The following is a 14,646-nucleotide window of genomic DNA, read 5'->3' as shown; positions in this document are numbered from 1 at the left end:
AGGCCGATTTTTTATTTGGGAGAAGCACTTTTTCTCTCAAAAAGTAACTTTTTTAAGAGTGTTTTTGTCTCAAAAGTGCTTCTTGGAAGTCATACTAAACACACCCTTAATAAAATTTTTTGAATAGTTCAATGATTTAAATGAAAATTTCCGAAGAGTTCAGTGACCAATTTATAACTTTTCGAAGTTGAATGACTAAAACCAAAACATAAACCTACTAATAATTGAGTGACTTTATGTGTAATTTACTCTTTATATTTAGATTGTGATATTTTATCCTTATGAAAATTTTGTTGACCAGAAAACAGAAGGAATTACAATTTTCTGAGTCACATAATTTGATGGACCCAATTTTTTAGAGAGTAATTAAACAGTTTCATCAACTCTTTCAGGAAAACAATTAAAGGAAAAAAAGAAAAAAAAGAGATATCAATGTGAGTGGTCAAAGTTAGGTTTCATAGAAAAAGAGAAAAGAAATTAAATTCAATTTTCAGTTAGTGCATTCCCAGTTTACAAATTGGTCCTTCAATTTCCCACTCAAAACAAAAACAATCTTACTTTTCTTTTCTTCCTAAAAAACCCAACAAAATGGAGAGCCAAAAGAAAAACCCAAGTTTTTAATCTTCAAAATATCTCCATTTGCTTTCCTCTCTAGCCATCTTGTCTTTGTTTTCTCACTTTAAAACTAAACATTCCCCATAATATTCTTTGATTCTTGTATCACTGAAAACCATTCTCTCTATAAAGATTTTTCACCTGTTAGGTGTTTGATGTTTTGTCTACATTGCCTAGTTCTTTGTATTTGGTTTTTCACTTGCTGAAAGAATGGATTTTGAGTGGTCCAATTGACAGTTTTTAGGATGGATTTTGGACGGAACAAGGTAAGACATGTGGCACACTGGGTATTCATTAGGATGAAACCTTCAAAAAGAAAAAAATCATTTTAAGTTGTTTTTGTTTTGTGTTTGCAGAGGGAATCATGGAAGAATGTATTAACATTGGCTTATCAAAGTTTAGGTGTTGTTTATGGAGATTTAAGTACTTCCCCTTTATATGTATACAAAAGTGCATTTGCTGAAGATATTCATCACTCTGAGACAAATGAGGAGATTTATGGGGTTTTATCATTTGTGTTTTGGACATTAACATTGATGCCATTGTTGAAATATGTGTTCATTGTGCTCAAAGCTGATGATAATGGTGAAGGTGGCACTTTTGCTTTGTATTCATTGCTTTGTAGACATGCAAGGCTTTGTTCATTGCCTAATTGTCAGCTTGCAGATGAAGAACTATCAGAGTACCAAAAAGATGGGATTTCATCAATTAGTAAGAGCTTTTTAGGGTCTAGTTTGAAATCAACTTTAGAGAAACACAAACTTTTGCAAAGGCTTTTGCTTGTTTTGGCTTTGATTGGGACTTGCATGGTCATTGGAGATGGTGTCCTCACACCTGCAATTTCTGGTACAACTTTCAATTTTGGGTTTTTTTTTTTTTTTTTTTAAAATAGGATTCATTAGTGACCTGAGATTTCTTGGTTTGTGCAGTTTTTTCAGCAGTGTCAGGATTGGAGCTTTCAATGTCCAAAGAACAACATCGTTGTAAGTTCCTAATTTAGAAGCCATATTTTGTATTTCTCATTGCAATTTTGCAGATCATTAGTATTAGTGAACTGATAATTAAGAAAACAGATACATAGCATCGTATCAAATATATATATATATAGGGTTAATTTCAGCAGATATCCTCAAACTATGAATGGGAGTATAACTTGGTCCTTGAACTTCAAAATTCTATCCATCAAGTTCTTCCATTTAGCTTCGGTGTTAAATGTTAGCTTAAATTTGAGCTGAAGTATATTTAAAATATGTGATTAAATTGTGAATACATGTGCATTTTACTATATTACCAGCTTGGATATAACATGTTAAAAAAAAAAAAAACCTTCTCACTTTTATTGACAATTTTTTCAAAAAAAATATGATAGATCCATGTTATCCATGCATTAAGCACACATGTACATATAATTTGACCCGTAGATCTTAAATATGCTCTATGTTAGATTTGATCACGCATTTAACGCCTAAATTGACGAGTAGGCTGAAAGAATAACCTACTTATATTTTGGGAACTCAGGTAAACTGTTTTTGAAGTTTATGACTAAATATAAAATTCAGGAAATAGTTCAAGGACGTTTAATGGAATTAACCCAAATATATAATGTGAATTATTTAGTATAAGGACAAAGTAGGGGTTATCAAAATGGTCATAAGCTTCTGCATTAGAGTGGGGCCACCACAAAATGTAATTAAGGGCTTAAGGCAGATTCCTTGTTTTAATAAAACTCAAATCACTATCAATCTAATTAATTATGATTAGGTAGATGATAGTGTGGAGGATCAAGTTGATAGCTTTTTATAAATAAAATAAAAACTAAAGGTTAAATAAGGAACATGTGGCTAAGAAAAGAAGTTCGATTTCATAAATCAGAAGAAGATTATAGAAAGTGTCAAATTTCATGTGTTAAGCTGTCGTTGTAATGCAAGAAAAAGTTAACTTTGTTTTAAGGATAAGAATCATAATCCGAGAAATACATTATAATTTTTTTTTTGGTATTTTAAATTTTGCAAAATTGGTTTTTTGTTGCGAAAAATGCATTTAATTAAGTTTTTTAACCATCGTTTTTCATCTTTTGACTATTATATTACTAATGTGATTGTTAACTGTAAATATCAATTGTCACATCAATAAATAAAAGGTTATTTAAAATTTAAGTTTAGAATGAATCTAGATAATTAGTTGTCTAACTTCATATTGAATTTCGATAACTATTTATCTAAAATTCAGTCAAAATGATTTTTTAATTATATGAAATATACAAATATTAAAAAATATTTCTTTTAAAACATGAGATTTGTATCAATGCTTTAGTTCTGCCTGTACCTTTTAAGCTATAGAAATAAATATATAATTTTTAGAATTTTATCAATCAAACTTGTTAAGGGTTTTTATGCTTAAATCTATATTTCAAGTTTAATATCTTTATTTAAATCTTGTGGACAAATTTTCATATTTGAGTGAATAATCTGATCATTGAACACGTTAGTAAAAACTCAAGCTAATAAAAAATAGTTCGAGACTGTTAGGATATCAACTCGAGAGCTCTAATACTATGTTAAATTGGGTGATTTTTTTTTTAAAAAAAAGCCTACTTTATGTGCTTTTAATATTGTGTTTCCTCATAGTTGTATTGATTGTGCAGATGTAGAAGTTCCAGCAGCTTGTGCCATATTGGTATTCTTGTTTGCACTCCAACATTATGGGACCAACCGGGTGGGGTTCTTGTTTGCACCCGTTGTAATAACATGGCTATTGTGCATCAGTGCAATTGGGGTTTACAACATTTGTGAATGGAACCCCCATGTCTACCAAGCACTCTCTCCATATTACATGTACAAGTTCTTGAAGAAGACCCAAAAGAAAGGTTGGATGTCACTTGGTGGGATCTTGCTTTGTATTACAGGTACAAACTCAACTCTACTTATATTATCCTCACTTATTTTAGAACCAGATCAATGGTCAAATTAATCGATCTAACAATTTTTAATTTGATCGGATCATCTAGTTTAAAACAAATAAATTATTAAACATTCAAAATAAATTTAAAAATTATAAAATTAATTCAATTGTGATTTTTAGTCCGGTTCAACTAGTTCGTATCAATTTTTGAGTCAAATAATTTTGTCACTCTCCAAACTAGTACATCAGCTAGTTCCCAACTTAATTGATCTAGTTCGATTTTTAAAATGTTAAACCAAATATATAAAAAAAAAACAAAAAACAAATATTATATCCGATGAGTTTGGTTCATCAATTTATAGTGTTTTAAGTTATTTTCACTCATTTGCATATACAATATTTATTTTTATATTATAAAAATAAAAATATTTTAAAATTAAATAAAATAAATTTTTTAACTTGCGAATCAAAATTAAATTGAATAGAATATATTTAAAAATAAACGAAATTGAAGTGGAACCAAATACTACAATTGGAACCGTTTTCAATTTTCTCCATTTTTCTTTTTGGTGAATTACTTTAAAATGCTGATTTTTAATAAAAAAAATATTGGATTAGACTGATTTTTTAAAATTTATCGGATTAGATTGATTTTGTGAAAACGAGTTTAGTTGGACGCGTTTTCCTGTTGAATTAGTAAGGTGCGTCCAGTTGGACGTATTTCCCGCTACCCCCGATTGTTGAATTCCAACGACTCCCTCCCCCTAACATTAACTTCTTTTCCCTATTTAAACCCCAAATTTTTCACTTTTTCAATTCACTCTCAACTCTCTCTCAATTCATTCTCAATCCTCTCTTAATTCTCACTCAATTCTCTTAGTTCACTCTCATGTTTTGTTCGAGTTTTAATTTCAAATCGAGCTAAATTTTACAATTCGAATAATTAAAATAGAAAATTGGTATAAATTCCCTTTTGGTACTTGTCAATTTTGAAAATTGCCAAATTGGACTCACAATAATGACAAAAATTTCAAAATAATTTCAAAATTTTAAAAATAATGTTATTTATAAAACTCAAAATATTTATAACAATTTTAAAATTTATAATTTTCACCACATATAAATATTATAAAAAAATCCTAAAGAATATATAAAATTAAAAATCCCTAAAATAATAATAATTTTGGGGATCTAAAACAAAAACTCTAAACCTTAAACTCCCAAAATTCTTACAAACTCTAAATAAAAACCCTTAAAAGAATCCTAAACTCAAACCTTAAAAAAACCCTAAAACCCCTAAACGAAAACGATGGAGAGAGAAGGAAAACACGTCTAGCTGGAAGCATTTTGCTAACTGAACAAGAAAGCGCGTCTAGCTAGAAGCGTTTCCCTACCAATTCCGCTAAAAACTCATCTAACCTTCCCTCTTCAAAATTAACCTAATTCAATAAATTTTGAAAAATCTATCTAATCCGGTAAATTTCAAAAAAACCTTAACTCAGACTAGATTTTTAGTTATATATAGTCAACCCACCCACCCACCCACCCACCTACCCTAATCTTTATTTAATACTTTACCATTCAACTTCAACCCCGACCCTAGAACGATTCTTGAATCCTTCTTTAACCTGTTCCAAAATTTTACAAAACTAAACTGAATATATATAACACACCAAACCTGGCCTAGACGTTATGGCCAAATCCAAAGATGTCACAAAAAATGGGTTTTGAAAACAGAGTTGTCTTGTCAAATTGTTCACGTCTCATAATTCACACACATTCACAATTCTGCTTTCAGTGGAAGCCTTAAGACCGTTATATTTCAAAAATACAGTCGTGTTTTTAGAAAACTTTTGTCTGCATAAAAACTGTCGTTTTAAAAGAGATACGTTTTGTTGAAGCATGCACATTATAGAATGAATGAAACCAAAGCCAACAATTAAGAATCCATAAAGTCCAGAGAGTCCCAAAAATTACAAACTCTCAATTGGAAACCAAAACCTTAACTAAACCATAAATGAGCAAGTTTTAACAGTTTACGGTCAAGTGGTCACCACTGAGTCTCCGCCGCACCGATCCGCCTAAGTTTGTGGATTACCTGAACAAAACAGACAAGCAGATATGAATTTTCGTAAACTTAATATGTAACCTAACAGAATTAAACATGCAAACATACAAAAGTCATATATATACAATCAGATACAGATTCAGACTCATGTCTATCCCAGATACAGATACGGATACAGATATACAGATCAAATAATCAGAATCCTACCACCATCCTTTACAAACCATCTCCGACCATCCCATCACACCATGTGGGGTTAAAAACACCCACTCAACCCTACACATCATATTGTGTCATTACAACACATATCATATAATACACAGTCAAGTGCGGTCGTTGAGAGCACCAAAAATATTCTATCCCTATAAAATAATGAAAAAGAATAGTATAAGGGAAGTAGGGTCAAATCCTCAGGGACCGGACTTGTAAAAATGTTTGTTTCTCGAAATCTCGAATAGAGTCGTGCCCAAGAAAACCTGCGTTCCTGAAAAATAAAAAATAAAAACAGAATTAAAAATTTTGATCTGGAAAAAAAATAAAACCAGAATTAAAAGTTGAATTGAAATTGCAAAAATTAAAATCAAAATAGTAGAGATAAATAAAGTTGAGGAAAATGATTTCTTATGGAGAGTTTCCAGCCCCTGGTTGACTTGATTCGTCTTGGATTCAATCTTCGGCTTTTAAGTGATCATTCTCAAGCATAATAAGCCAGTTATAGTAGAAGAGGACACCTACGACCACCAGCTCCAAGATTTTAGACTTACGATTTGGTGGAACCTGACTCTAGCCAACAATCGCTTTTGTGAGACTATCTTATGCTAGATCATTACTTTCCAATGGCGAATACCATGCTATTTTGTCCCTTGTGCTCGCCAACCTCTGACGCAGTAAGCTAACAAACTGACTTTGCAACCTTCTCAAAATGTGCAAAGCGGTCGTTCCTTGCACAAGTTGAAAAGATCACCTATTAAGGGACATGGACGAAAGCGTTAGCCCCGTAATACAGAGAAATGATGAATACTCGTTGAGAAGGCTAAGCGCGGATTCTAAGCCTCATGTATCCTTTTTGGAGAATTTCGACAACCTTCGACTGGATAAATTTAGTGGTTTATGCTTTTTGGGGAAAAAGAAATAAATGTAATGGAAATAGAAATTTTATTGAAAAATATCAAAGGAACAAAGGCTAAGTTTTTGGGAGATGGAGTATTTACAGAAAAGATGATATCTAATTTGAATCACTCCATCCCCTATTTATAGTACTAGGAAACCTAGTCTAGTCCTACTTAATTCTAAAAAAGAAATACAGATAATTAAAGATAAATATAAAAGCTAAAATAAAATCTAAATAATAATATTTAACAATTATCATAATATAATTAAAATTAAATAGAGTCTTATGTTTATAAAATATCTCTTCTTTGCATTTTTGTCCTTATGTCTTTCATGCTTGCATTTTCGGCACCACCTTTTTTCTTATGTAGCATGTTGGCTCACTTTATCTCCAAATTCACGCTTTTTGACCTTAAATTTACTTTTGCCTTCAATTTAGTCCCTAAAAGATAAAAGACCATAAATAGCCCAAATTAGTAGGATCATACTCAAAATAAATATACAATTAACACATAAAAATATGTCGTTCTAGAATATTATCAAATTCCCCCTACTTAGCCCATGCTTGCCCTGAGGTATGGTTCCTATCCACTATGAAATTTAGAATTTGTAGAAAGAAGTACCACTCCAAAGTTTTATAAAAATTAGTCAAAATGCATATGAAAAATAAAGAGAACCCTTAGCTTGTTTTAAGTAAAATTGAAAAAGTATTTCAATTAACACACACAAAAATTAAGATCGACTTAGATTATTTCATGAAAATTAGGTAATTTACCAAACCTACCAAGACACTCTATTTGTTTCTACTTTTAGTCCCCACATTTTATTAATACATCTTTTTTTTTCTTTTTTTAATTTATTTATTTATTTATTTTTGCTTAAGAATATATTGAACATTTTGACGCAAAGAAAAATAACAACCAAGCACCCCACCCCGGTTACTCAGCCCAACATACTCCTAATTTATTATATTTTTCTTAAGAACATATCGAACCTTTTGACGCGAAGAGAGATGACAGCCAAGCACCTCACCCCGGTTACTCAGCGCAATATATTCCTAAAAAAATTATTTAATCCTGGTTAGCGAAGTTACTTAACACGTCACACAACCTTTTTGACGTAGGATGGCAACCCAAGCACCCTACCCTGGTTACTTAGCTAGTCACATTTTAAACTGCACTCATAACCACAGAAACATTATTATTAAACGAAATTTTAATTTTGGAGGACTTAGGAGCAACAATCAAGTGCCAAAAATAAGTTTCAATAATCAACTTAATAGTCATGAACATATTTTAAGCATGCAATTGTATTAAGTGTCCTTTTTGTATTTAGACTTAATCAAATTTACTAAAAACAAAATAGAGTTAACTCTATTAATCATAATTATTTTAACATAATATATATAAAACAGTGGAGATGATATCAATTATAGCAGAATCATAATTTTCTCAAAAGACAAAAATCATGCTTATAGGTCAAACAGTGGGCAATTCTTGGTAAAAATATTAGGCATGAAAAGAGACAAAATATTCTAAAAAACTAAATGTGGGCAGAAACGAGTATAAGACAGCAGCAATAGCAACATAACACTAAAAATAGTAGATAAATAACAGAAATAATGAGGAATGCCTCCCCGTACTTAAAACACATTATCCTCAATGTGGAAGAAAATAAACAAATAGGTGGAAAAAATTTAGAAGACCTCCCTGTGTAATTACTGTTAGAGAGGACGGTGTACGTGGAGAGGAGGGCGATGGCGTGGTGGTTTCATGTAGAAGAGAAGAAGAAGGCGAAGTGGCAAGGGGTGGCGATGGGATAGGTGATGTGTGCAGCGGTGGCTTGACTTCGGGTTCTCACCATGGTGGCTGAAAATAGTTAATGGAGGGGTGGGCAAGAAGGTGCGGTGGCTGATGGGATTTTTGGTGTAAAAATGAGTTTATTTTTAGGGTTTGAGAGGTGTATAGAAATGGTGTTTGGCTGAAAGGTGAGTATTTTGAGGTAAGTATTAGGTAGTCATAGGGCAGGGATGCACTATTCATGGTTGGAATAAGGATAGGATAAAAGCTATTTGTTAAAGTATGCCAATTCCTGAGTTTTTTTTCTCCTCGATTTACCTAGATAAAAGAAGAAAAATTTATTAATATCCCAAAAATAAAATAATAAATAATAAAAGAAAAAGAAATAATAATAAAAAATAAAAATTGGGTTACCTACCAACAAGCGCTTGTTTAATGTCGCTAGCTTGACACCTCGACTAGTATTGGGGCTGTTCCAACTGAATTCTTTCGTCCGTATGAGCTTGGAAATTCTCCTTTTTTACCACATCTATCATATTCAGATTCAACCATCTTTGCACCTCTCGCCTTGGTTTTGTGTTTTCCTTCAAGAAAATCTTATGTGTGTCTGTCAATGGGTTAATCCCTTTTAAGTCGACAATGGTCTCATCATTCTCCAAAAATGTGTGTTTGAGATGCTTGAGAAGTGATTTTAATTTTAGATCTGATGCCTGCATAACAGAAGGTAGAAGTTTAGTAACTATAGGAGCCAACAATTTATTAATAGAAAAATTATCAAACATCATTTTCTATTTATTTTCATAAGATGACTCAAAAGATTTTTTCTACTAATGAGTCAATTATGTCGACACGGTTTACGTTCAAGATTTCACTTGGGTAACTAATAGCATCGTAAACATTAAACTTCATGAACTCTCCGTCAAACTCCATCGTAAGGGTTCCGCTACGCACGTCAATCTTAGTATTTGCAGTACTAAGGAAAGGTCACCCCAACAAGATGTCTGAAGACCCATGAGCTTTATCCTCTTCCATTTTTATCACATAAAAGTCTGCAGGAAAAATAAGCTTGTTAACTTTCACTAATACGTCCTCGAGGACTCCTTCGAGATGCACAACAGACCTATCCGCCAACTGTATGATAATACCTGTTTTCGTCAAAAAACTCATGTTAAGTGATTTATAAATAGAAAAATGCATGACATTTATGGAGGCCCCTAAATCACACATAGCCTTTTTTTAATTTCCAAGTGACCTATTTTGCATGGTATTGCGAACATGCCCCTATCTTTGCATTTCGCTGGCATCTTCCGCTGTAACACTACGGATACATTTTCACCAACGTTTACCCCTTCATTACCTGTTAATTTTCGTTTGTTGGTGTAGAGCTCTTTAAGAAACTTGGCATACCACAGAATTTGTTTGATGGCATCCAAAAGTGGTATGTTGATCTCGATATTTCTGAATGTTTCGAGAATCTCCTTGTCCTTTTTACCTTTACGACACTGGTATAACCTTCCTGGAAATGGAGGTTGAATTTTAGGCAATAGAGGTTTCGTTTGGACCTGTTCATCATTCTCGAGCTTTTTTTAGGCAGAATCTTGGCCAAGATTTCTGTCAGAAATTGGTTCCAGTACCTTTTCACTTCGCAACGTTACTACGTTTGTGTGTTTTCTTAAATTAGGTTCTATTTGTGAAGGCAGCTTCCCTTAAGAGTTCAATTTCTCAATTGATATGGTCAATTTTTTTATAGATGCCTTCATTTCTTTTTGAAAATTAAGAGTTTGCTGTTGGAAATCGAGGATATTAGCTGCTAATTTATTAACCATGGTTTCTAGAGAAACACCTGAATCTTATGGTTCTTGTGGAAACTGATTTTGGTATGGCTGATTATACCGTGGGTTAGCCCCATAACTCAAGTTAGGATGGTCCCTTCATCCTGGGTTGTAGATATTAGCGTAGGGGTCATATCGCCTTTGTGGTGGTCCAGCGAAGTTTCCCACAGCATCCAAATGAGCCATAGTATTATCATACAGACTAGGGAAAACATCTGTTGTATGTTCATGTGTAGCACAGATTTAGCATAGCCGGGCTGGTTTTGTTTTTTCTACAACAAGAGAATTCAGAATATTAGCAAGTCTATCAACTTTATCTTCTAAGGTCGGATTACTTAGCTGGTGAACCCTTCTAGGGGGCTCAAGATTGGCTCGGAATTGCTGAGTATTTGCAACTATCATAGATATCAAGTCTCTTTCTTGTTGGCGAGTCATGTTGACCAATGCTCCTCCATTAGTGGCGTCTACCATATTCATCTCCATGAGTTTTAAGCCTTCATAAAAGTACTGGAGAAGAGATTGTTCCATTATACCATATTGTGGGAAACTTGCACACAACTTCTTAAACCGCTTCCAATAGTCGTAAAGAGACTCTGCTTCTTTTTGCCTTATTCTCACAATCTCCCTTCTTAACTTAGTTGCTCGTGATGCTGGGAAAAACCGATCCTCGGCAACGGTGCCAAAATTTGATGCGGTCGTTGAGAGCACCAAAAATATCATATCCCTATAAAATAATGAAAAAGAATAGTATAAGGGAAGTAGGGTCAAATCCTTAGGGACTGGATTTGCACAAATGCTTGTTTCTCTAAATCCCGGACAGAGTCGTGCCCAAGAAAACCTGTGTTCTTAAAAAAAAAAAATTAAAAATTTTGATCTAGAAAAAAAGTAAAAACATAATTAAAAGTTGAATTGAAATTGCAAAAATTAAAATCAAAATAGTAGAGATAAATAAAGTTGAGGAAAAAGATTTCTTATGGAGAGTTTCCAGCCTCCGGCTGTCTCGATCTGCCTTGGTTTCAATCCTCGGCTTTTAAGGATCATTCTCAAGCAGAATAAGCCAGTTATAGTGGAAGAGGACGCCTACGACCACCAGCTCCAAGATTTTAGACTTACGATTTGGTAGAACCTGACTCTAGCCAACAATCACTTTTGTGGGACTATCTTATGCTAGATTATTACTTCCCAATAGTGAATACTACGCCATTTTGTCTCTTGGGCTCGCCAACATCTAATGCAATAAGCTAACAAACCGACTTTGCAACCTTCTCAAAACGTACAGAGTGGTCATTCCTTGCACAAGTTGAAAAGATCACCTCTTAAGGGATATGGACTGTAACATCCTAACCCGTACCCGTCGCCGGAGGGTTAAAGAGTATTACCATACAAGCATGAAATTCCAGTGAACTTTATTTGAATAACTTCCATTGGCACACCTATAAAAGAGCCATCTCCAAGTAATGGGTATATTGATTCATTCTTAAGTTTGATTCACCTCAAACATTGAAAACATTAATCAAATATCAACCACACATTCACATTAACTATGTAGAATACATATAGTAACTTAACAAGCTATTTTCGCATAGCTATACATATATACAACATCAAGAAGATATATATTTAATAACAAAAAGTCAAGCCTATACATGCCATTATCAAAGTTTAACTACTAGAGTACCAAATAGGCTTAGATAGTGTGGACGACTTCGAATTTGAGATCCTCGAGACCCTAGCTAACGAACGAGATCTATAAAACAGAGAATTAAGGGCAACAGAGTAAGCATTTCTATGCTTAGTAAGTTTTAAGCATTTCAAACAATTAAAGAAAAAAAAACTTGTCATTAAAATCGAACATTAAGTATCACAAAATTCGAATTCAAATTGTAAATCATTTGGCCGATTATACATAAGTACACTAGTTATAAGACCTATTGGTCGAATATATATATGAATACTCAAGAGATTTCCAGCACATTTTTCACTATACTATTTGGCTCATACAATTAAATTTAGGCATATAATTTCATATAACAATGGTCGTCGACCGAATAGGCTATTCTCTTATTCGTAGATACGGTAATCATCCACACATATATATTTATATATATATATCATTCTTTGATAATAATAATTCACTTTAAAAATCAATTTACATATGAGAACATAATACGTACCTGGCCATCTTAATGTATCATACATAATCAATAGTGGTTTCCTCGAATATTCGAATTCATAATCTTACTCGAATCACCGGCGTTAAGCCTGCTAGGTTTTAAAACCCGAATCCAGTTACTAGCACAAAGCCTGCGGGACTTTAGGCCCGGATATATTCTAGCACGTAGCCTGCGGACCTCAAGTCCGGATATGTTTCCAAATATCATGCATTCTTAGTCATATTTGAACACATCTCATTCGACTTATCACTTTAGTAGTCATTTGCTACATTCGGATATAAGCTAAATATGCATATCATCATTCACTATTCGGCTCAAGAGTCATACATAATATCATGTATTTATTTCACCATTCAAGCTTAAACCCAAAGTGACCATTAGACTATAAGCCATATACATGAATTATTTATCTCACAACCTAATTTAAGTACAAACCAAAAGATCGCAATTCACCTAATATACTCGTATAGAGGCATCATCAATTATATAATAAAGGAGACTACTCAAAACTTACCTCGGATATATTTGAACAGTTACGGATAGACTATTCGATTGCTTTCTCTTTTCCCCTATCTGATTTTGACCCTTTTTGCTCTTGAGCTTGATTTAAAACAAATAGATTTATTCAATTACTTATCAATTAAGCAATTTAATTTAATACATGTATATCATATATTTAAGGTACAAATGACTTTACTAACTAGCTATTTAAACATCATACATATGCCCTACTCATGCACAATTGAACATATTACTAGGCTGCAATCAACAACTACATTTATCCCCATATGATAGATTAAAACTATCAAGGAACATTTTACTAACTTATTACCTTGCATATTCTAATTTCATAAACTAATTTACGAATTTCATAAACTAATTTACTAAATCAATGTATAATAAATTTTAACTTAACAATTCCATAACCATACATGATTATCATATCTACCATTTTGGCCGAATACTTATAAGATTAGCATTTTGTAAGTTTTCATACCACTTCCAAAGCCAAATATCATTATAAATTAAAATATACTTTCACACATCTATACAAGCTTACAAAACCACATTTGACTTCATATACCATCATCACTTATTTAGCAGAATATGCAAGATCAAACATATCTTTACAAATATATATATATATATATATATACCTATGTGGCCAAATTTACAAGTTCAATTGGAACACCACATAAATACATACCTATATGACCGGATATACCAAATTCATTATATCATTACATAAGTACATACCTATAAGACCGAATATACAAGGCTCAATATATCATCACATATGGCTAGTTATTACTAAACTCAAGCCACCATATATCATCACATATCCCTTAAGTCACACCCAAAAATTTCATTCGGCACTTCTCATCCAAAATTTTACAAATCTTCAAAATCACTTACAAGCTCATTTATAAAACATATAAAGTATTAAAATAATTTTTCATCAAAAATCTAGCATGACCAATTACCTATTTTTCTCCCAAAATCCAAATTCGGCATACCCTATAAACCAAATACTAGCCTCAACTTTTAAGCTAAAATAACAAGCAACTTAACACATTAAACATAACTAACATCTTCCCAAAAACTTATCAAAATAACACAAAATTTAGCACTTGCAGAATGGACACTTGCTCATTGATTCATAAATTTAGACCATGGGTTAGCTATGCTATGTATTTATCAATTTAATTTCACAATCAATTTCAAAGCAAATTTACATTACATACCTTTAAATGGAGATAACCATGGCCGAATGCCTTGGCTTCTTCTTCAAAAATTTTCTTTCTCAAATTCGGCAAAATGAAGAAAGAAGATGAACATCCATTTTTTTATTTTATTCATCTATATTATTAAACATAAAGCCATTTAACTAACAATTAATACATATTTTAATATAAAAGTATCATCATGGCCGGCCACTATAAACAAAATGGATATTTGACATGCAAGCCCAACCTTTTTATAACATGTATTAATAGGCCACTTTTAAATTTACCTATCACATTTCAAAATTTTCTCACATAAGTCCTATTTAATAAATTTCACATTCAAATGACAAAATTAAAGCATGAAACTTTCACACATGCATGTACACATACAATAAGCATAGAATATAACAGTTAATTATT

The 14,646-nt window shown here is 32.3% G+C and overlaps 1 protein-coding gene across 1 annotated transcript in view; it reads left to right on the top strand.

Moving 5' to 3' along the window:
- The first annotated feature begins 317 nt into the window (after positions 1–317).
- The window catches only part of LOC108487107 (potassium transporter 8-like), a 28,846-nt gene continuing 14,517 nt past the window's right edge, over positions 318–14,646 (top strand). The window contains exons 1-4 of the mRNA XM_017791345.2: positions 318–881; positions 972–1,461; positions 1,545–1,598; positions 3,260–3,520. Coding sequence (XP_017646834.1) covers positions 861–881; positions 972–1,461; positions 1,545–1,598; positions 3,260–3,520 — 826 coding nt within the window. The 5' untranslated portion in view covers positions 318–860. The remainder of the gene's footprint in view (positions 882–971; positions 1,462–1,544; positions 1,599–3,259; positions 3,521–14,646) is intronic.

This window comes from Gossypium arboreum, chromosome 9 (assembly GCF_025698485.1).
Source record: "Gossypium arboreum isolate Shixiya-1 chromosome 9, ASM2569848v2, whole genome shotgun sequence".
Taxonomy (NCBI): Eukaryota; Viridiplantae; Streptophyta; class Magnoliopsida; order Malvales; family Malvaceae; genus Gossypium; species Gossypium arboreum.
The sequence above is the reverse complement of the archived record's forward strand: the minus strand, read 5'-3'. Positions and strand labels throughout refer to the sequence as shown.